This window comes from Centropristis striata, chromosome 20 (genome assembly GCF_030273125.1).
Source record: "Centropristis striata isolate RG_2023a ecotype Rhode Island chromosome 20, C.striata_1.0, whole genome shotgun sequence".
Taxonomy (NCBI): Eukaryota; Metazoa; Chordata; class Actinopteri; order Perciformes; family Serranidae; genus Centropristis; species Centropristis striata.
The window spans coordinates 31,952,656-31,976,171 of NC_081536.1; the positions used below are offsets into that span (position 1 = coordinate 31,952,656).

General features: G+C 36.2%; 1 protein-coding gene across 1 annotated transcript; it reads left to right on the plus strand.

Annotated features, from left to right (window-relative positions):
* Nucleotides 1-4,109: 4,109 nt before the first annotated feature.
* asrgl1 (asparaginase and isoaspartyl peptidase 1) lies at nt 4,110-22,544 on the plus strand. Its single transcript, XM_059359759.1, has 7 exons — nt 4,110-4,329; nt 7,116-7,322; nt 9,238-9,380; nt 10,860-11,014; nt 13,459-13,580; nt 20,372-20,482; nt 22,020-22,544. Exons 2-7 carry the CDS (start codon nt 7,136-7,138, stop codon nt 22,232-22,234), a joined length of 933 nt encoding a protein of 310 aa, XP_059215742.1. The 5' UTR covers nt 4,110-4,329; nt 7,116-7,135; the 3' UTR covers nt 22,235-22,544.
* The last annotated feature ends 972 nt before the right edge of the window (nt 22,545-23,516 follow it).

Here is a 23,516-nt window from a genome sequence, read left to right on the forward strand (position 1 = left end):
AAAAAAGGGTTCCTTACTTGTGGGGTTTTTTTTTAGAGAACCATGATAAAGCATGGACCTTTGCAATCATCTCGAGTAAAAACAAACATATTCATTGTTTTTTTTAAGCATTCACATTACTTAACCCTTTGGAGTTTGAGGCTATTTTGTCGGGTTTTGACTCCTTTTTATTCTGCCTGTATAAGCCACTTAAAAATCTTTACCATGACGTGTTGGTATCATTGTTTTCAAGACAACCTTACCTATATGACCTTAGTATTTTTTTTAATTTTGACTTACTGGATCAACATTTTGAACACAAAAAAACACACAAAAAAATACAAAAATCACACATAAAACACATAAAACATGAAAAACACACACACAATTACACCAACACATACAAACACACCAAAAACATAATGAAAATACAAAAAACACACAAAAATTAAAAAAACACTTACAAATCACGAAAAAACACAAAGAAATTATATATATATATATATATATATATATATACAGTAAACACAAAAGATTGCATTACAAATACTGAATGCACAAAGCTAAATTTGAACAGCACATTTAAACAACAAAAACGTCTCCAATGTGCTGTACATATAATCAACAATAAAACAAACATTTCTATACAACAATCAGCAATAAATAATACGTGTATAAATCTAAAATGATGCTATAAATAAAACAATACAATCAGACAGATAAACATAGTAAAATAAATAAAAGACACAGAGGGCCACAAAACTCACGCAAAGTTAAAAAGCCAGGGAATAAAAATGGGTCTTAAGACAAATTTAATCCTAGTATATATGTAGCAAATAGGGCTGGGCGATATGGACCAAAAGTCATATCCTAATATATTTAGGCTGAATATCTATATACGATATATATCCAGATAATTTATGACAAAGTCAAAGCCAAATATCACATGTCACAAGTAGTTTTATTGAAACCATTTATTTAAGTCAACATAAATACTGTATAACAACATACAAACAACATACAAATACTGTATTTTTTTTAAATCAAAGCTCCATAAAGAGCACATTTAAATAAAAAAAAAATCTTAAATAGAAATAGCCTATGAAATAGAATAGGCCAATCTTTTTCTAAAATAAATATATTTATATGAGAAAAGAATAACGAACATTACAAAAGAACTAAATATGACAAACCCTAGTAAGAGCAGCATTTATATATAAAGAAAGAGAAATAAAGCCACCATTGTTCTCCTACATGCTTGGAAAGGGAGGGGTAACTTAATCCTACACATTGCTCCTTTAAGTAATAAACCCCTTACCTACCAAATAACACCACAGCTATCACATTTAATTTTAAGTCAGGATGCAACTTCAAAGGGTTCACTGTTTGGGGTTTATTATTATTAAGTTAATGATGAAATAAGGGATTTTAATGTGTTTCCTGGCTAGATTAACGCCTCCAATATTAACCATCACCATAGGTTCACTGTAATTAAAACATTTGAAATAAAAAAATCCAAGAAACCTTAATATATTACAGTAAATATATCCTCTAATGAACCTGCTCTCACAGGAAATAGCCACGGATTCGCTTAACTCAAAATCCGTGGAATAGCCACGGAATCACTCAAATTTCCGTGAAACTGACACGGATTTCGCTACAATGCAAGTTAAAGACAGTCATATCCCGTGGCTATTCCATGGATATTTGTTCCTATTGGTTTGTTCCAAGTCACGTGACTTTCAAGGTCCCGGCGGTTAGAACAAAAAACATGGCGGACAGTTCTCTCATTTTTAGTGAAAAAAATCAATATTTTGACTTAGTTTCTGCATAAAAATGGATTTTGATCACATTTCTAGCGAGAAATATATGTTTTATTTTCTAAATCTTCACTCAGTGAATGTACATAATCACTTTGTATGTTGGAATAGCCACGGGATATGACTGTCATTAACTTGCATTGTAGCGAAATCCGTGTCAGTTTCACGGAAATTTGAGTGATTCCGTGGCTATTCCACGGATTCCTGTGAGACCAGGTTGACTCTAATTATTACCTTAAATTCTCATTCAAATATCTTAATTGATGAGCAACTATAACATCATTATTATTTGTGAATTTTTGAATTAAATTGTTAGATATGGATTGTTTTGTAATCAACAAAAAGACTAAAGAACCATTTTCTAGTATTGTGTGAAACCCTTTATAATAAGAGTGTTTGCACCCTCCTCCTCCTCCTCCTCCTCTTCCTCCTCCTCTCTCCCACCAATCGTTTGCGTGTTAGAATGACGTGCATCCCCCTTTTTTTTTCCTCCTCTCGCTCTCCCTCTCTCTCTCTCTCTCCTTCCTTCTGTCCTTCCTCCTTATCCATCCTTCCAGCAGTTCCCAACTCCCACCACACACACACACACACACACACACACACACGCACACACACACACACACTACTTCCTCATGCTGAAAAACAATCTGAATGGAGCCTGAGGATTACCACACAGCCATGTATGGCTATAGGGTGACATTTACAGTATGTCACTGTACAACATTTTAATTATAGGCTGTGTGTGTGTGTGTGTGTGTGTGTGTGTGTGTGTGTGTTGGTGGTGGGGGGGTCCTCCTAATACACAAACTGTAATAATTATGTCCCATGAATCTAAATTTAGAAACAAATTGTTCTTGAATGGACTATTTTTAGCCACAGATCTAAGAATCACCAGAAACCAGAGATGATTTGGTCCCAATACACACTGTGGTGTAAACCAGCTGGTAAACCAGTAGTACTGGTCGACCGATATGAGTTTTTTAAGGCCCATTATTTTGACATCAGTCTTAACCCTGTGGAGTCTCCAAAAGCTCCAAATAATCCAGACTTGTTGCCTCCATCCAGACTAGAAAACAAAGCAGCGTGGAGCCCTACTGTAAATTTACCTCTAAAGTTCTGGCTGTAAACTCCATGAGGCCAGTTTCAGTTTGATGATGATATACCAAGTAAAACTGGAGACAAGCTCAAATAGATTTAGTATAAAATGATAGAACTGGATGGAACCCTCTTATATGTTAGATTTGACACCTTTGGTCACATTTGACACATTTAAAATTGTTTTGAAAGAAAAAAAAAATTTCAAAATCACATTTTATGTTGGACTAAAGGACTTAAAAAGACACAGAATGACAAAAAAAAAGACACAAAATGACTAAAAAAAGACACAAAATGACCAAAAAAAGACACAAATGACTAAAAAAAAGACACAAAATGACTAAAAAAAGACACACAATGACTAAAAAAAATATATATATAACAAAATAAAAAAATTGTTACGCTAAACACACAAGACACAAATCAAATAGAGTCCCACTATAATAAAAACCAGAGTTGATGACAGGATCACACACAATCACAAGATCACATTTATGTTGGTTTTTCTTTGTTTTTGGTTCAAAATGTTGATCCAGTAAGTCAGAATAAAACTTCAATTATCATCAGGTCATTTAGGTGAAAAAAATATATACCAACATTTATACATTTAAACATTGTTTAAGTGTTGAATACAGGCAGGATGAAAAGGATTCAGAAAATGGACTAAACAGCCCAAAAAGACTCGGTAGAGTTAACGTGGAGCAGGATACGTTCCACTTTTACTGCCTGTGTCTTATGAATGAAAGACAAGGCAGATTGTCATTATTATAAATTACACATATTTCTAATAATATTTTATTAGTCTAAAATTATTTTACAACTGGGAATATACATATAGAAAATGAAGTAATATCATTTTACTGTACCATGATTTAAGATTTTCCTTATTATTAAAAGTATTATTATTAGTCATAGTAGTTGTTGTAGCAGTAGTCATAGTAAGAGAAATAGCAGTAGTAATAGTATTCCTTTTTACTCAATTAACATTGCACTTTTAATACAAGTTTTATTTTAATGAGTTGTGTTTTATTTTGAAAGTAATTTCGTGTCTTGTTTTGGTAATTTTGGGTCTTTTTAAAAATAATTTTGTGTCTTTTTTTAAATAATTTTCTGTTGTCTTTGGTAATTTTCTGTCCTTTTTGGTAATTTTGTGTCTTTTTAAAAATAATTTTGTGTCTTTTTTAAAATAATTTTGTGTCCTTTTTAAGTAATTTAGTTTAAGAGAAATAGCAGTAGTAATAGTATTCCTTTTTACTCAATTAACATTGCACTTTTAATACAAGTTTTATTTTATTGAGTTGTGTTTTATTTTGAAAGTGTGAATGACCCATATAGTAATTTCCCGGAAGCGCTGTGTTGCTTGTTTTTATTTCTCAGCTTGACTTCTCGCCGGTGATATTTCTGTGAGCACGTCGTGTTGCAGGCTGACTCTACGGTATGTTTTCTGTTTCTGCATAACGTTACTAATGCATGCATGCATACTTTTATGTATGCATAAATTAAAACCTGGATAACTTGACAGTACAACAGCTTACAGCGTTAGAATTTTCCGCGAGGCTGCATGTAAACAGGTCTATTTGTTTACGTAAACACCATTATGCTTGTTTGTAACAGTCTTGTTTGTTGACTATAATATAAATCAACATGTCTCGTCATTTCAGCATATTTTACACAGCTCACTAAGCTGCTTTTGATCATAAATTTTCATATTAAAGGTCTGTAACTGCCAGTTTACTTCCTGCAGAAAACTAACGTAACAGGTTTAAACCTGAGACTCATTTTTAATGCAATGTACGATTCTCACCATTGTTTTTAGTCTAAGAAGTATCAAGCAGTATCTGTTTAAATTACTTTATAGTTTTACAGGTTTATCTGCGGTCAAGGTTTGTTTTTATTATATGGACTGGAGATGTTTATGACATTAATACGCTACAACGTTTAGGTTTGGGGCCAGGGAGGAGAAAAAATAATGAGGATTTTTTTTTTATTATGCAGTTCGAGAAAAATAGCCCATAGTTTTTTTCCCAAAATAAAACACAACTCAATAAAATAAAACTTGTATTAAAAGTGCAATGTTCATTGAGTAAAAAGGAATACTATTACTACTGCTATTTATCTTACTATGACTTCTGCTACAAAAACTATTCTCGAAATTACGAGAATAACGTTTAAGTACGATTTTGAGAAAAAAAGTTAGAATAAAGTCAACTTTTTCTGTGTTAAAGTAAAGGTAAAGTTTGAAAGATATTCTCAGATTTGTGTCAATGAGTCATCAGAGGAACAGGTTTTCTATCTGAACAGTTACTGCAAGCTACAACCTGATTTTCATAAATAATAATAATAAAATGAGCAATAAGCACAATATTGAAGGGTGAACTCGTGCTAAAATACCCCTTAATAAATTAGATATTCTTGGTAGTAGGCTACAATAACTAAAAAAATCAGCTTTTGTGTAATTTTTATGACATTTTTAGACATATATTGTATTATGTATTATATATGTATTTTCTCTACATTGTATTTCGACATATTTTTCGTCATTTCGACTTTTTTCTCAAACCTAATGATGATTTATTTTTTTCAGAAATATTTTTATTAACAAGAAAAATGCAACATGTAAAAAATTAACAGAACCACTGGTTAAATATCCATCCATTTTCCTCCACTTATCCGGGGCCGGGTCGCGGGGTCAGCAGGCTAAGCATAAGAATATTTATAATGAAAAACAGTTGAACAAAAAGAAACGGCAACAAGCTTCAGGTCTGAGGTAGTGCAAAAAATAAATAAATACAATAAACAATAACAATTAGAACAATATTTTGAGGTTGTATGCTGTGCACAATATTAGGCAAGCTTGATGAGTCGACTTTTCTCTGCTTCATTCTGGGACTTCAAGAGAGAAAATAACACTTTCAGTCACCAACATTTATGTAAACTTACTAACTCTATGCTTATGTATACTGACACTGTGTCAATTAACGTAATATGGGCATACTACGTGCCTGATTTATTTATTTACATTGTTTATAATCTATAACGTGATGTCAGCCTTTTATTGCTAGCTGCGGCTAATGGCTAATAATAACACGGGCAACATCAATGCGAGCCACAATAACATCAGTAATAGGTCAGTTTGAAACGAAAGACACTAACCTGTCGAAATTCACTGTAAAGGCCAGGGTCCATCCATCCATTTTCCTCCGCTTATCCGGGGCCGGGTCGCGGGGGCAGCAGGCTAAGCAGGGCATTCCAGACGTCCCTCCAGGGTGTCGCTCCTTAAGATGTTTCGCCAAGTTTGAAGTACCGATACCGAAGTATTGACTTTTGAAAATGAGTATCGTATCGGGATACAAAGTTTTAGTATCGATACTTTTGAAAATGAGTATCGTATCCGGATACAACGTTTTAGTATCGATACTTTTGAAAATGAGTATCGTATCGAGATACAACGTTTCAGTATCGATACTTTTGAAAATGAGAATTGTATCCGGATACAAAGTTTTAGTATCGATACTTTTAAAAAATGAGTATTGTATCAAGATACAACGTTTCAGTATCGATACTTTTGAAAAAGAGTATCGTATCCGGATACAAAGTTTTAGTATTGGTACTTTTGAAAATGAGTATCGTATCCAGATACAACATTTTAGTATCGATACTTTTGAAAATGAGTATCGTATCGGGATACAACGTTTCAGTATCGATACTTTTGAAAATGAGTATCGTATCCGGATACAACGTTTTAGTATCGATACTTTTGAAAATGAGTATTGTATCTGGATACAACGTTTTAGTATCGATACTTTTGAAAATGAGTATCGTATCCGGATACAACGTTTTAGTATCGGTACTTTTGAAAATGAGTATCGTATCCGGATACAACGTTTTAGTATCGATACTTTTGAAAAAGAGTATCGTATCGAGATACAACGTTTTAGTATCGATACTTTTGAAAAAGAGTATCGTATCGGATACAACGTTTTAGTATCGATACTTTTAAAAAATGAGTATTGTATCGAGATACAACGTTTCAGTATCGATACTTTTGAAAATGAGTATCGTATCCGGATACAAAGTTTTAGTATCGATACTTTTTTTGAGTTTCGATACTTTTGACAACCCTATTTACCAGACTATATTTGAAAAACTTGCCTTAAAGCAGAACAGAGGCAGTAATGCAGCGTCTTTAACATCCTGTTGTTCCATCTCAACCCTCCACAGTTCCTCCTCAGGTGATTGACATGTTTCCAGTGGTTGTGGTCCATGGGGGGGCGGGACATATCCCGAAGGAGAGGGTGGAGACGTCCGTCTCGGGGACGTGCTCCGCAGCCCGGGCGGGCTACGCCGTGCTGCGGGGAGGGGGCAGCAGCATGGACGCTGTGGTGGAGGCGGTGGTCCAGATGGAGAACAACCCCCGCTTCAATGCAGGTAACGTCCAGACACACATGATGCACTGCAACAAAGGTGTTTAGTCTGAAGTTAAAAACAGTAAATCTGAGGGAAATGATCTTGCTGCATAGACAGATAATTTCACTTGACAAGATTTCTTAAATTAAGATTATTAAATCTAGAAATCAGCACGTTGAACGCTTAAAATAAGAAATTAACTCTTAAAACAAGATAAATTAAAGCTGCCAGCAGTGATGAACTGGCCCGAGCAGAGTGACCTGATGATTATTTGTTTCTTACCAAGATAAAAAAAACTTTAGATTCAGAAGTGTTCATTATAATACAACATGATTTATCTTGTTTTAAGAGTTCTAGTTCAAGTTACTTTATTTGTACCCAGAGGTAGATTTTGTTTGCAGTATAGAGTCCTCACACACACACATACACACACACACACACAAAAGAGGCACATATCACACATCATTCAACTTAAGACAGTGGGAGTTAAGAAATGGTAAATTAAATAAAAATTAAATTAAATTAAAAATTAAAAGTTCTTACAGGTCCAGACTATACTTAGATATTGATGTGAACTAAAATACGAATAGCAAAAAAAGAAGAAATAAAAACAAAAACAAAATAAAACAGCAAATGAAATTAAACTTGTTGAGGTTGTAAAAACATAGATAAAGGTTAAAATGTATAGAAACAGTAAATACATTGTACTGTTCTCATCAAGCTAAACTCATTTCTCCAAAAATCTCCTCCAATGATCAGGCTGTTTGAAGTACTTGGCAGGATTTTAATGAAGAAAAGGTAAAACTGAAAATAAACAAATAATACAGACAATATTAACCATTTGCATGAGTCAAATATACCTTAAAACATGTTAAATCCTCCTAAACAAATATACAAATACAAATAAACATACTCACTGGCAATGCCACAAGAATAAAGAAGGATGAGGATTGTTGCTCTACCGGATAACAAAACAGGACTCCTCTAACCATAAGGAGACCGGAGAGTCACCAAAATAAAAGTCACCTCTTCAAAATAAAAGTTCTTCAATTTCTATCAACTGTTACATGACATACATACATAAAAGCAACAATAAATAAACACCTGTGCAAAGCATAGCTATGACTTGTTCCTCAGTGTAATTAAAGGGACAAAACTGTTTTTGTGTCTTTTTTTTTCTACACCTAGGGATTGTAAACCTACGCCCAGAGGGGAGGAGCTAATTTATTTTTTAAGTGTTCAACAAACCAGACTAAATACAAAATGAACCAAATGTATGAATTTCACTCTGATTCAGACGAACCAAACAGACTTGGGTTGTGAAAGCTGCCTTAATATGTTTTATGTTTTATGTTTTATTAAAGGATCCCCCTTAGCTTGTGCTGTGGCAGTTAAACAGTAAAAATACATTCCAAAATATATTAGAAAAGTGCAGCACAAAAGTTCATTACAAAATGCAGCCCAAATTAAAAAGACAGTTTGTAGAATCAAACCATTGAATTATAGCCATTTGGATTAAATGTTTAGGAATAATTGGTCAAATGCATTTGATCGGAAAACAAATAAAATACAAAAAACAAAAAAAACAATACAGCTTTAACCAGTATCATTGATTGTAATCCTGGACATCATGAATCCAGGCAAACATCGCTTCTATAAAGAGTAGCGTCCTTTCAACCAAAATAAACACATTTTTTTTAAATAAAACCCCCCAAAAATATAATAAGCCCAACACCTGACATTAACCACTGACAAAGTACATCTTTAATTTCTTTTTGAAGGATATTTTGCTTTTTTCTTGACGGATATCAAGTGGTAAATATCATTCCATATTTTACTCACTCTATATATATATATATACTAAAAAAGTACTAATCAACTAGCAGCCCAGATGCAAACCTCCATTTAATTAATTTCTCCCATCATGTTTTTTCAGGGTGTGGCTCAGTGCTGAATATCAAAGGAGAGGTGGAGATGGATGCCATAGTGATGGATGGTAAAACTCTGGCTAGTGGTGCAGTGTCTGCTGTACGCAACATCGCCAACCCCATCCAGCTGGCCAGACTGGTGATGGAGCAGGTACGGACATTTAGATGTGCTCCGGGCCAGAACACTGGTCTTGGTTTTATGAATGTGATATTATGGATGGGGGTGCTTTTTTTCATAAACTGTATTAATCCAAAGATTGCTGCAACAATTTATGAGACATATTAAGGCATGGTTCTCAAACTCGCAGCCCTCGTGACGATATTTTGTGGCCCCCACCTTGATATGAAAGTTTAATGTGAGTTTTATATAATTGGCACTTTACCGTGTTGTGTGTGGAAGGTCCCTTTAATTACTTTTGGTAATTTTGTGTCTTTTTTAAATCATTTTGTGTTTTTTTAAAATAATGTTGTGTCTTTTTTTGGTCATTTTGTGTCTTTTTAAAATAATTTTGTGTCTTTTTTTTTGTAATTTTGTTTATTTTTTTGGTCATTTTTTGTCTTCTTAAAGTAATTTAGTTTTTTTCTGTAATTTTGTGTCTTTTTTGGTAATTTTGTGTCTTTTTTAAATAATCTTGTGTCTTTTTTAGTAATTTTGTGTATTTTTTTGGTCATTTTGTGTCTTTTTTTGGTAATTCTGTGAATTTTTTTGGTCATTTTGTGTCTTTTTTTGGCAACTCTGTGAATTTTTTTGGTCACTTTGTGTCTTTTTTTTTTAAAGTAATTTAGTAATTTAATTTAGTATTTTGTGTCTCTTTTTGGTGATTTTGTGTCTTTTTTAAATAATTGTTTGTCTTTTTTAAATAATTGTTTGTCTTTTTTTAGTAATTTTGTGTCTTTTTTTGGTAATTTGTGTCTTTTTTAAGTACTCTATTTTTTTCTGTCATTTTGTGTCTTTTTTTAGTCATTTTGTGTCTTTTTGTGGTCATTTTGATACTGCCTCCAGCGGCCCCCAGGTAATTTGAGTTTGGGACCCCTGTATTAAGGCATGGGAATGGTCATCATATACTGATATCTGATAGAACCTCTATTCCAAACAAGCTGGGACACTGTGAACAATGTAATAAAAACACAATGCATGCAGTGTTTTAACTTCTTACCATTCAAAGACCTTTTTGGTTGTTGTGGGCAGTGGATGTTTAGGGGGAGATAGCAGGTTCTGGTCAAAAATATCTAATAGAAAATGACTTAATACAGTAATTATTTATTTATTGACACCTTTTAAGGTGTATAAAGGGTCATAACATTAGTTTGCACTGTCTAAAGTCCAGTCCATGTTCAACTGTGTCCCATAAGGTGTTGCCGCAATTTTTCGGGTTGATACCATTTGCTACACACATTTGGTGCTCAATAATGCAATTTTATTCATTAATTTATGGGTGAAAATGGTCAGAAAAACCCTCCAGAATATAAGACAGGACCAATAAGAAGAGTGAATGTTATCATGTGGTTTGTAGTGATGCATTGGATTTGTCTTTGTGTGAAAAGACGCATCAGGAAAACTCAATAACTGATTTAGACCAGAACAAACTAACTATGGAAATAAGCTTTTAATCTTTGCTCTCTATTTCAGACGAGTCATGTGTGTCTGACAGCAGAGGGGGCCAATCAATTCGCCCGGTCCATGGGGGTCCCTGAGGTGCCCCTTGAGTCCCTCATCACTGAGTACTCCATAATGCGCTGGAAAAAGAACCTGGCACCCGGAGCCAACCCTGTGGAGTGCCAAATGTGAGACACAACTTTTTAAAGGAAAAAAAAAAGAAGCTTATCAGCATTGGTTCCAAAAACTGATCCGGTCCAATATGATCCATTAGAAAGCTACAGAAGAGGATTGGGGTCCATAAAATAATGGGAGGAGGTTTTTTTTTTTTTTTCATTATGCAGTTCGAGAAAAAAGGCGGAATAAAGTTGAAATACGATTTTGAGAAAAAAGTTGAAATGGAGAATAAAGTCAACTTTTTTTCAGATTTGTGTCAATAAGTCATTAGAGGAACAGGTTTTCTTTCCTGATTTTCATAAATGTCATAAAATGAGCAGTAACTACAATATTTAAGGGTGAACTCGTACTAAAATACCCTTTAATAAATGAGATATCCTTGGTAGTAGTCGACAATAACTATTGTTTTGGGGAAAATCTGCTTTTGTGTAATTTATGTGAAATTTTTAGACATATATTGAATTATATATTATATACATATTTTCTCGACATTGTATTTCGACTTTATTCTCATCATTTAGACTTTTTTCTCAAACTTAATAATGATTTATTTTTTTCTCTACCTGGCCCTAATCCTCTTCCGTAGAAAGGAAACACTCTGAGATGTGAGTTAAGACTTGTACTAATTACTGTAAGCAGCTTTGTTCATGGTCTAGTTTTCAAATTGGACTAGTGTCAAATGAGTGGCAGCAGTGACTCATAACACAGCAAACACACATCCAAACATGTTTTTGACTTCTGATACACACTGTGTGACATTTTTGAGGAGACACAAAACCTGTCAATCAGATCAGCTGACTCATCAGTTTGTTTACATGACACTTGAAAAAAAACAAATTATTGCCTTATTTTGACTATGAAGTGCATGTAAACATGTTAGTCCGACTGATGTTGGAGTTCTCCAACTCCAATTATGACTCCCAGATAATGCGATCGGAGTAGGATTTTTCGCCGGCATGAATGACAAGACAACGCGTGCTCCACCCCCTGCGCTGGAGTACGACCCCGGAAGAAAAACATTCAAGAAAGCCGGTCGCGTTAGCCGTTCAAATTAGCCGGTTATGTTAGCTGGTCGCATTAGCCGGTCGCACGTTAGCCGGTTGCGTTAGCCGGTTGCGTTAGCCAGTTGCGTGAGCAGGTCGCGTGAGCCGGTCGCACATTAGCCGGTCACACATTAGCCGGTTACGTTAGCCAGTCACGCATTAGGTGGTTATGTTAGCCGGTCACACATTAGCCGGTCACACATTAGCCGGTCGCATGTTAGCCGGTCACACGTTAGCCAGTTACGTTAGCCAGTCACACATTAGCTGGTCACACATTAGCCTGTTATGTTAGCCGGTCACATTAGCCGGTCGCACATTAGCCAGTCGCACGTTAGCCGGTCACACATTAGCTGGTCGCATGTTAGCCAGTCACACATTAGACGGTCACACGTTAGCCGGTTACGTTAGCCGGTCACACATTAGCTGGTCGCGTTAGCTGGTCAGTAGCGGCGGCACAAATTGTCAAACTGAGGTCAACTGGAAAGGGCGGCATATTAACCCGCGGAAATTACGCATATCGCCACCCAGTGTTGAGGAGGAGGACACGTTCCCGTCAGTTATTTAATTTTCTCAGTTGCTTGTAAACTGGGACCAGGACAGAAGTCCTATTAGACGCCGAAATCGGCAGTAGTTCGATTAAACTGTGCATGTAAACGAACTGACTAAACAGATTGTGACTGAAGGGATGTTGGCGTCCAGTAAAAAAACAAAACAACTCCTGAAAGGATTCACCTGGGGTTCCTCACTCAAACTCCTCTTGAAGCCTCCTCGTCTCCTCAGAGACACATTTGAGCGACTGGAACCTCCTCAATGATGGCAGGTTTTTAAATGTTTTGGTTTAGAGGATGGGAGGAAGTATTATTAGCTGAATGAAAAAAGCCCTCACAGATTCTCCTGGACAAAACTAAATACACAACTTCCCTTCTCTACCCTTCTCTTCATATTTCAGAACCTCCTGAAGTCGCAAAGTAAAGATTTATTTGAATGGGAGGAATTAGAGCATAATAAGTACATCCTTTTCCATAAATTTTTAATCTAGAGAATATTAAACATTGGAATTGAAATATGGAAAGAGATTTAAGAGCTGATATCTAGACACTTTCCATGGTTTTCTTGATAATACCTAAAATCATTTTCAAGAAAAACAGAGAAAATGTCTAGATATCCGCTCTTAAATTAAACTCTTATGAGTTATTTTTCTTGTTATCATTATATTTGTCCAAACAAATGTACCTTTAGTTGTACCAGGCATTAAAATGAACAAGAAATTGAAGAAATAGTTTTTTGCCATGACTGTACATCTAATTAATTTTCAGGTTCTCCCCCTGCAGACCCTCTGTCCCCCCCACCCTTCTCCCGATCAAGAAGGTTGAGTGATGTTCAGTGGTTGACCTTATAGTTTTGCTCTGCAGGGGGAAGATGGGCACGGTCGGCGCGGTGGCAGTTGATAGTGAGGGCAACGTAGCCTGTGCAACCTCCACTGGTGGAATCCTGAACAAGATGGAGGGACGGGTGGGCGACACCGCCTGCATAGGTGAGTCCTCACAGCCCCATACCTGGAATGAGGTGGGTCGCACTCGCCGAAATGCCCCTAATTTGAATATGAGCCGTCCAGAGACAATTTTTGTTGGGACTTTTTTAGTCCCTGTAGAAGAGCAGGGTCTTTCTTCTCCCCTGAAAAAAGCCTGTTTGCTGATTGGATAGAACGCTAAGCAGGATGTGACATATCCTAACCTATCATAACAACACGCGCCATTTGTAAAAGCCGGCAAAACAGTGTTGCCAACTCAGCGACTTTGTTGCTATATTTAGGACTTTTCAGCCCCCCTTAGCGACTATTTTTCAAGAAAGCGACTGGAGCCAAATCCAGCGATTTGTCTCCAGTCTTACTCTTCTTAACTAGCGAGGTTAGCAGCTCATCATAATGAGCTGCGGGGGCCGGCGGCTCGTTAAGAAGAGCCTCCAGCCCTGCTAGTTAAGAAGAGTAAGAATGAGTCGAAGCGGCACAGTCCTCCTGCAGCAGTCTCTCCCAGATGCAGAGCCAGAGGGGATGTTAACCCCTTAGCGTCCAGTCTGCAAATTGCTAATAGGCTAACAGTTAGCTCTGTAGCAGTACAGTGTGTATGTGCTAACAGGCTAACAGTTAGCTCTGTAGCCGTACAGTGTGTATGTGCTAACAGGCTAACAGTTAGCTCTGTAGCCGTACAGTGTGTATGTGCTAACAGGCTAACAGATAGCTCTGTAGCAGTACAGTGTGTATGTGCTAACAGGCTAACAGTTAGCTCTGTAGCAGTACAGTGCGTATGTGCTAACAGGCTAACAGTTAGCTCTGTAGCAGTCCAGTGTGTATGTGCTAACAGGCTAACAGTTAGCTCTGTAGCAGTACAGTGTGTATGTGCTGCTGCTGCAGGAGGTGTTCACTTAGCGATCTCTGTTTGTTAACAACAAGCACCGGACACTCTGTGCACAGTTAGTGATGCCGGTTATTTCAAGATCACTATGTTTATGATCAGCGGAGATGCTGTGCATAATTAGCCATGCTGCTTTGTTTATGATCAGCTGCTGACTTTGTGCACAGTTAGCGACGGCGGCCACAGTTGTGTCTCCAGTGTTTAATCCGTCGCGTATGTGAAAACCAAACGTCACCTCTAGAGTCTCTAAATCCCTCTGGGGGCCTTTTTGTAACGGAGACACGCAGAGTGATCGGACTTTTGAGAGGGCGTGGCCTCCCAGTGGCCACTCTCCCCACTAAAGTAGGGGTCTCAAACTCAAATTACCTGGGGGCGCTGGAGGCAGTATCAAAGTGACCAAAAAAAGACACAAAATGACAGAAAAAAAGGCACAAAAATACCAAAAAAAGACACAAAATGACTGAAAATACACTAAATTACAAAAAAAACCCCACATAATTACCAAAAAAGACACAAAATTATTATTTTTAAAAAGACACAAAATGACACTAAAAAGACACAAAATGCCCTAAAGGAAACACGGTTATAGGCTGGAATTCTAATTCTAAGGGGGAATTCACACCTGAGCTGTTTGGTCTGCCTAAAATCAACTCTGGTGTGTTTTGTCAGACAGTCAGTTTGGTTTTTGCCGGTGTGAACGCTCAAGCAAACTCTGGTTCACTAAAAACTGGGCTTCTCTGTTCGCTTCCAAGTTCGGTTCCAACGCAGTCTGAACCAAAGAAAGGACGAGAACTGAAACACAGAGCATTCTGGGTTGAAGTTTGGCGGAAATGTGGGAATCAACATCAGTCATTTTTTCTTTATCATTGTATGTTTTTTAAGTGTAAAAAACAATAAATAAAAAAATGAAAAATGGAACAATGTTGCAACTTCACTACTTAGTCGGGCCAAGTCCACCAGACTTTATATATAAGAGAGACAGACCAGTTACTCTATAATCTGACAGACACAACAGAAAGTCTGTTTTAAAGATTGACTCATTGTGTCTCCAGGATTCGAGTCGACCTTCGACCATCTTAACCTCGACACGCGTGGTTAATTAGTAAACAAAACCCTCTTGATTAAGAGATCTCTGTTTGCTAACAGCACGCTGTGCAACAATGCTGACCCGTGTTGCATTGTGCAAGTTTTGATTTTTTAAATGCATGTTCCTTTTTGAATCAGAAGGGATTCAAACTGACAATACAGACCATTTCATGAACATGATGTTAGTTAGAATTAACTCACACCAAAAACCTTTGCAACAGGCGGTTCATGTTGTTAACCCCTTATCAGGCACAGAACTATATTTGGTAACTTCAGGTAATATTTTGAGAAAAAAGTTGCAAATTTACTACATTAAAGTGGCAAATCTACAAGAAAAAAAGTTGCAGATTTACGAGAAAAAAGTGGGAAAAAAGCAACTTTTTCTCCCAGATTCACCACTTTAACCCTTAATAGGGCACTCATTGAAATACTTGCAAATTCCAAATTTCAACACTAGAGAATATTGGAGGATATTACATACTGTCAGAATGTGTAAAAAAACCCATATGAAAATAATATTTTGAGAAAAAAGTTTACGAGATTAAAGTGGCAAAACTACGAGAAAAAAATGCGCAGATTTATGAGATTTAAAGTGGTGAATCTGGGGGGAAAAAAGTTGCTTTTTCCCCAATTTTTTTTCAGAGAAAAGATTTGCCACTTTAAATCTCTTAAATCTGCAACTTTTTTTCTTGTAGATTTGCCACTTTAATCTAGTAAATTTGCAACTTTTTTCTCGAAATATCACCTGAAGTTACCAAATATAGTTCTTTGCCTGATAAAGGGTTAAAGGGTCTATTTTAACACAAACTGTGATCTTTTTGGAAGCGTAACCAATAACTCTTGTTGCCTAAACCTAACCACATAGTTTACGACTATTACCACCACTGCTACTACTTTTTTCTCACAGAAAAGCCTGAAGGTTAACTTCTCCAAAATGCAATCTGTGCTCTCTGTAAACTGCAAAAAAGGTGTTTGGTCTAAAAACCAGATAAAAACACTAAATCTGAGGGAAATGATCTTGCTGCATGGACAGATAATTTACCTTGACAAGATTTCTGAAATTAAGATTATTAAATCCAGAAATAAGCATGTTGAACTAATTTTGTGTCTTTTTCTGGTAATTTTGTGTCTTTTTCTGGTAACTTTGTGTCTTTTTTGTGTGAATTTGTGTATTTTTTGTGTCATTTTGTCTTTTTTAAAAATAATTTTGTGTCTTTTTTGGTAATTCTGTGTCTTTTTTTGGTCATTTTGTTTCTTTGTTAAGTAATTTAGTTTTTTTCTGTCATTTTGTGTCTTTTTTAAAATAGTTTTGTGTCTTTTTTAAAATAATTTTGTGTGTTTTTTGGTAATTCTGTGTCTTTTTTTAGTCATTTTGTGTCTTTTTAAAGTAATTTAGTGTTTTTTCAGTCATTTTGTGTCTTTTTTGGTCATTTTTCTTAAAATAAGAAATTAACTCTTAAAACAAGATAAATGATCTATCACTTCTAAATCTGAAGTTGTTGTTTTTTATCTTGGTAAGAAACAAATAATCATCAGGTCACTCTGCTCGGGCCAGTTCATCGCTGCTGGCAGCTTTAATTGATCTTGTTTTAAGAGTTAATTTCTTATTTTAAGCGTTCAACATGCTGATTTCTAGATTTAATAATCTTAATTTAAGAAATCTTGTCAAGGTAATTTACTGTTTTATCTGGTTTTTAGACACACCTATATTCAACAATTAACACAACTTTTCTACTAATATAAGACATAGAATTGTCACCTTTTTATAGTGTGGGACCTTTACATGTTGCACTGAATCGAGAGTATTATTAATTAATAATTACTTCATACTAATAAAAAAAAAGATCTTCCAGTGAGGTTTACTGCTGGACAATAATTTTGTTTTTGTCATTATGTGAGAGCCACGGCACTAATCGGCTCATATTAATAACCTGATGCTACATGAGTAATATGCTAGAATCTAAAGTGTTGTTTGAGGAGATGAGTTGTTTTAACCCTCTGGAGTCGACGAAAGCACCAGAACATGAAGCCTCATGACGTTGCATCGTCAATACGAAGCAGCATGTTTCCCTGCTGTCAGCTCAGCTCTAAAGTTTTGGCTTTTCTACAAGTTTCCATGTCTCATTTAGCACATCAACTATTTTTCAGCAAAGCTAAAAACCACCTCGACCAAGTGTAACATGATATTACTGAAGTTTTTGCAGATTTTATTGAATTTTGCAGTGTGCATTCAGCATTTTTAATGCAGTCTTTTGTGTTTACTGTTTTTTGTGTGTTTTCATGTGTTTTTTTATGTTGTTTTGTAATTTTTTTGTAATTTTTTTGTGTTTTTATGCATTTTTTGTATTTTTGTGTGTGGTTTTTTTGTGTTTTTTCTGTGTTTTTTGTGTTTTCTATTTCTATTTCTTTTTGTGTTTTTTAAATTTTTGGTGTATTTTTCAGTTTTTTGTCATTTTGTGTATTTTTTCTGTTTTTCTGTTTTTTTGTATTTTTTAGTTTTTCTGTGTTTTTTTGTATTTTTTAGTTTTTCTGTTTTTTGGGGGGGATTTTTGTGTATTTGTTTTGTGTTTTTATGTGTGTTTTATGTCATTATTTTTTTGTGTGATTTATGTTTTTGTGTGTGTGGTTTTTGTATTTTTTGTGTGTGTGTGTAATCCTGTGTTTTTACGTGTGGTTTTTTTTTTCGTTTTTTTTTTTTTTCATTTTTTGTGTATTTTTTGTGGTTTCTGTGTTTTTTGTATTGTATGTTTTTTTGTGTTAAAAATGTTGATCCAGAAAGTCAAAATGACAAAAATAATAATCAGGTGAGGTTGTTCTGAAAACAAATGATACCAGCATGGAATGATAAACATTTTTTAAGTCGTTTATAGAGGCAGAATGAAAAATAGTCAAAACCCATCAATATAGCTCCAAACGCCAAAGGGTTAAATGAGGTTTAGTAAGTGAACTGTGGCTGCTTCAGGCCTTTTTAATCTGTCACTATCAGTAAATAAGTGATTAGACTCTCATGAGTCAGATGTCTGGATTTAACTAGCTGTTAGTCAGTTAATGTCCCACAACTATTCATTCATGTCTCAACCTGTGAAGTAGAAATTAACGGCTGCTTCTCTTCTATAATATCTGCTGCATTGTACAGTAACGTCAGTATGAAACATTTAAAACATGGGTCTCAAACTCGCGGCCCGCAGGCCAATTGCGGCCCTCGTGACGATATTTTGTGGCCCCCACCTTGATATGAAACTTTAATGTGACTTTTATATGAATGGCACTTTACCGTGTTGGGTGTGGAAGGTCCCTTTGATTACTTTTTTGGTAATTTTGTGTATGTCTTTGTAATTTTGTGTCTTTTTTAATAATGTTGTGTCTTTTTTGGTAATTTTGTGTCTTTTTTAAAATAATTTTGTGTCTTTTTTAAATAATGTTATGTCTTTTTTGGTAATTTTGTGTCTTTTTTTGGTCATTTTGTGTCTTTTTTAAGTAATTTCGTTTTTTTCTGTCATTTTGTGTCTTTTTTCGGTCATTTTGTGTCTTTCTTTAATGATTTTGTGTCTTCTTTAAATAATTTTGTGTCTTTTATTAATTTTGTGTCTTTTTTGTAATTTTGCGTCTTTTTCTAATACTTTTGTGTCTTTTTTTTAGTAATTTTGCGTCTTTTTCTAGTACTTTTGTGTCTTTTTTAGTAATTTTATGTATTTTTTGGGTCATTTTGTGTCTTTTTTAAGTAATTTAGTGTTTTTTCAGTCATTTTTTGGGTCATTTTGAGTTCATCATAATTGTATTTAACCTGAAAAAAAAGTGTACACTTACTTTTAATTTTTAATATGTTGGGGTTTTTTTCAGGTTAAGTACAATTATGATCAACTCTGGTAATTCTTGAAATTATTTTATTATTTCAAATGTTTGTTTTTTTCATTTTTCACTTTGATATGTTTCTTTCAGTTGCATGTTTTATCTTTTGAGATTCAGATCTTAGTTTTTACAGTTAAAAAAAAAATCGTTTTTTTCAAGCAACTGAAAGAAACATATGAAAGTAAAAAAAATGAAAATAAATCATTTATTCTAAATTAAATAATTGGATTTAACCCGAAAAAGTCTACACTTATTTTTATTTTGAATACGTTGGTACATTTTTCAAAATTCAAGATCAAAACTTGATATTTCAGTTTCAGATTTTATGTTTTCAAGTACAAAACTTTTGACCCTTATCTAGCTCCATAGTGTCAGTGTTTGCTAAAGTTTGTGTTTGAAGAGAGAAGCAGCTAAAGCGTTATTCTCCCATCTAGTGGTAAAGATGTGTAACTGCATCCTCATACCAACTGCTGGCATCATGTGCAAAGAACAGTTAATATAGTCATAAAACTGTTGAAAAATGTGACTTTATTTAGTTTAGTTTAAATCAGTGGTGTAAAATAACCAAGTACATTTACTCAAGTACAATTTTGTGGTACTTGTTCATAGTTATTATAATTTATGTAACTTTATTCTTCTACTTCACTACATTTTCAGGCAAATATTGTACTTTTTACTCCACTACATTCATTTGACAGCTTTAGTTATTTTTCAGGTCGAGATTTAACATAAAAAATAAGATCAATTTAAAGTGATTAGACTTTTTTCCCTCATAACAGTATATTAAGTAGATAAAATTAGGGCTGGGCGATATATCCATATTAAAAAAAAATATAGATATATTTTTAAATATTTAGATACTGGAGTAATTTCACAGTGTGGTTTTAGTACTTTAGTACTAGTAAATTACCTAAAAAACACCAGTGGATTTAAAACTAAATGTAGATTTTTCTTTTGTCACATTGTGACTGATTGACAGGATGTGGAGGTTATGCTGACAACCAGGTGGGAGCAGTGTCGACCACCGGCCACGGAGAAGCCATCATGAAGGTTATACTGGCCAGACTGGTCCTGTTCCACATGGAGCAAGGTAACACACACACACACACACAACAAAACAAGCTGATAAGAGCTGATATCTAGACATTTTTCACTGGTTTTCTTGATGATGATTTTGGAGTTTTCAAGAATGTTTCCATGACTGTCGATGTAAAAATGACCAAAAAAGGACACAAATTTATCAAAATAGACACAAATTGACCTAAATAGATGTAAAAATGACAAAAATTAGATGCAAAAATGACAAAAAATACAAAAAATGCCGGTCTCTCATTAGCCGGTCACATTAGCCGGTCACATTAGCTGGTCTCACATTAGCCGGTCTCACATTAGCCGGTCACCTATTAGCCGCCACACATTAGCCGGTCTCACATTAGCCGGTCACCCATTAGCCGGTCTCATTAGCCGGTCTCACATTAGCCGGTCACATTAGCCGCCACACATTAGCTGGTCTCACATTAGCCGGTCTCTCATTAGCCGGTCACACATTAGCCGGTCTCATTAGCCGGTCACATTAGCCGGTCTCACATTAGCCGGTCTCTCATTAGCCGGTCTCACATTAGCCGGTCACACATTAGCCGGTCTCTCATTAGCCGGTCTCACATTAGCCGGTCACATTAGCCGGTCTCACATTAGCCGGTCTCTCATTAGCCGGTCTCACATTAGCCGATCTCACATTAGCCGGTCTCTCATTAGCCGGTCTCACATTAGCCGGTCACATTAGCCGGTCTCACATTAGCCGGTCACATTAGCCGGTCACATTAGCCGATCTCACATTAGCCGGTCTCTCATTAGCCGGTCTCACATTAGCCGGTCACATTAGCCGATCTCACATTAGCCGGTCTCTCATTAGCCGGTCTCACATTAGCCGGTCACATTAGCCGGTCTCACATTAGCCGGTCACACATTAGCCGGTCACATTAGCCGGTCTCACATTAGCCGGTCACATTAGCCTGTCACACATTAGCTGGTCTCTCATTAGCCGGTCACATTAGCCGATCGCACATTAGCCGGTCTCTCATTAGCCGGTCTCACATTAGCCGGTCACATTAGCTGCCACACATTAGCCGGTTTTCACATTAGCCGGTCACATTAGCCAGTCTCACATTAGCCGGTCGCACATTAGCCGGTCACATTAGCTGGTCTCACATTAGCCGGTCACATTAGCTGGTCTCACATTAGCCGGTCACATTAGCCAGTCTCACATTAGCCGGTCTCACATTAGCTGGTCTCACATTAGCTGGTCTCACATTAGCCAGTCGCATTAGCCGGTCTCTCATAACAATATATAATATAAATATAACATATATATTGTCTCCCTGGAAGCGAGTCCTCTGCCTGCATGAATATGCTGGAGAATATTAGCATTTGTTGAAGAGTCAAATATCTTGCAAATTAGCATTACTGCTGGCATGAGTAGCTTTGATGCCAAATATTCACCTGCAAGTATTTCACATTTTTGTGTCATTCATCAAAGTGTTTATTAAAGTGTAGCTGTCTCCACTCAGAGGAAGGTGATTTGTGTGTCTTCTTTCTAATCGATTTCTAACCTCATTTTGTCTCCTCAGGTCAGTCGGTGGAGGCTGCCAGTGATTTAGCTCTGGCCCACATGAAGACCAGAGTGAAGGGTCTTGGTGGGGTGGTGACTGTGGACCCTCAGGGCCACTGGGCCGCCCGCTTCAACAGCCAGCAGATGTCGTGGGCTGCAGCCCAGAGAGACACGCTGCACCACGGCCTGTACGCTGGGGAACACGTCACCCAGAGCATCGAAGAGCCGCTCTGAGAGGGAGCACAACATTTATAGATTTAATATTTTAGTCAATTAATCAGTCACTTTGTCTTAAAAAAAAGCCTTTGCAACACTCAGTACGTTCACATGACACTTGAAAAAAACAAATTATTATTAATCTGACTATAACTGGACAACTGAAGTGCATGTAAACGTGCTAGTCTGATTAATGTTGGAGTTCTCCAACTCTGATTAGGAGTATGACCCTGCAACAAAAACATCCAAGAAAGCCAGTCACATTAGCCGGTCGCACATTAGCCGGTCTGTCATTAGCCGGTCTGTCATTAGCCGATCTCATTAGCCGGTCACACATTAGCCGGTCGCGTTAGCCGGTGTCTCATTAGCCGGTCGCACATCAGCCAGTCTCGCATTAGCCAGTCGCACATTAGCCGGTCGCATTAGCCAGTTTAGCATTAGCCAGTCGCACATTAGCCGGTCGCATTAGCCAGTCGCACATTAGCCGGTCTCGCATTAGCCGGTCGCATTAGCCAGTCGCACATTAGCCGGTCTCGCATTAGCCGGTCACACATTAGCCGGTCGCATTAGCCGGTCGCATTAGCCAGTCGCACATTAGCTGGTCACATTAGCTGGTCACATTCGCCGGTCACATTCGCCGTCAGTTATTGGATTTTCTCAGTTGCATGTAAAATGAGACAAGGACAGAAGTCCTATTAGATGCCAAGATCGATTTTTAAGCATAGCTCGACTAAACTGTGCATGTAAGCGCACTGAATGTTGTTAAAGGGTCTATTTTAGACCAGACCATGATCTTTTCGGATGAGTAACCAATAACTTTTGTTGCCTAGCCACATCGTTTTATTGCCTAAAATTAAGCAACCAGGAGAAACACAGTCTAAAAAAGGTTTTTTGGGGCACAAACCCCAGCCTCTTGTGCTTGACCTTTGTCACTCTTTATACCACTACGACTACTACCACCACTACTGCTACTACTTTTATCTAGCAGAAAGGCCTGAAGGCAAACTTCTCCCACGCGCTCTGTATTTGTGCACCATCATTGCAGCCAGGGAATGAGACACACAACCTCACAAAAGTCCTGTAAGCTCATTTAAAAGTACAGTTTCTAAATATGGCTGTTTGTATTTCTCTGTGTTTTAAGCATTTTGATTATTTCACAGTATAAATGTAACAGTTAACACAACTTTTTTACTAATATAAGACATAGTAATGTCACCTTTTTATAGTATGGGACCTTTACATGTTGCACTAAATCGAGAGTTCCGGTATTAATAATTACCTCATACTAATAAAAAATAAT

What these genes read in the sequence shown, in the direction of transcription:
- asrgl1 (XM_059359759.1), top strand. Translation starts at nt 7,136, where the DNA reads ATGTTTCCAGTGGTTGTGGTCCATGGGGGGGCGGGACATATCCCGAAG. An exon ending in AACCCTGTGGAGTGCCAAAT is followed by an intron (nt 11,015 to 13,458) that starts GTGAGACACAAC and finishes TTTGCTCTGCAG; the next exon opens with GGGGAAGATGGGCACGGTCG. An exon ending in GGGCGACACCGCCTGCATAG is followed by an intron (nt 13,581 to 20,371) that starts GTGAGTCCTCAC and finishes ACTGATTGACAG; the next exon opens with GATGTGGAGGTTATGCTGAC.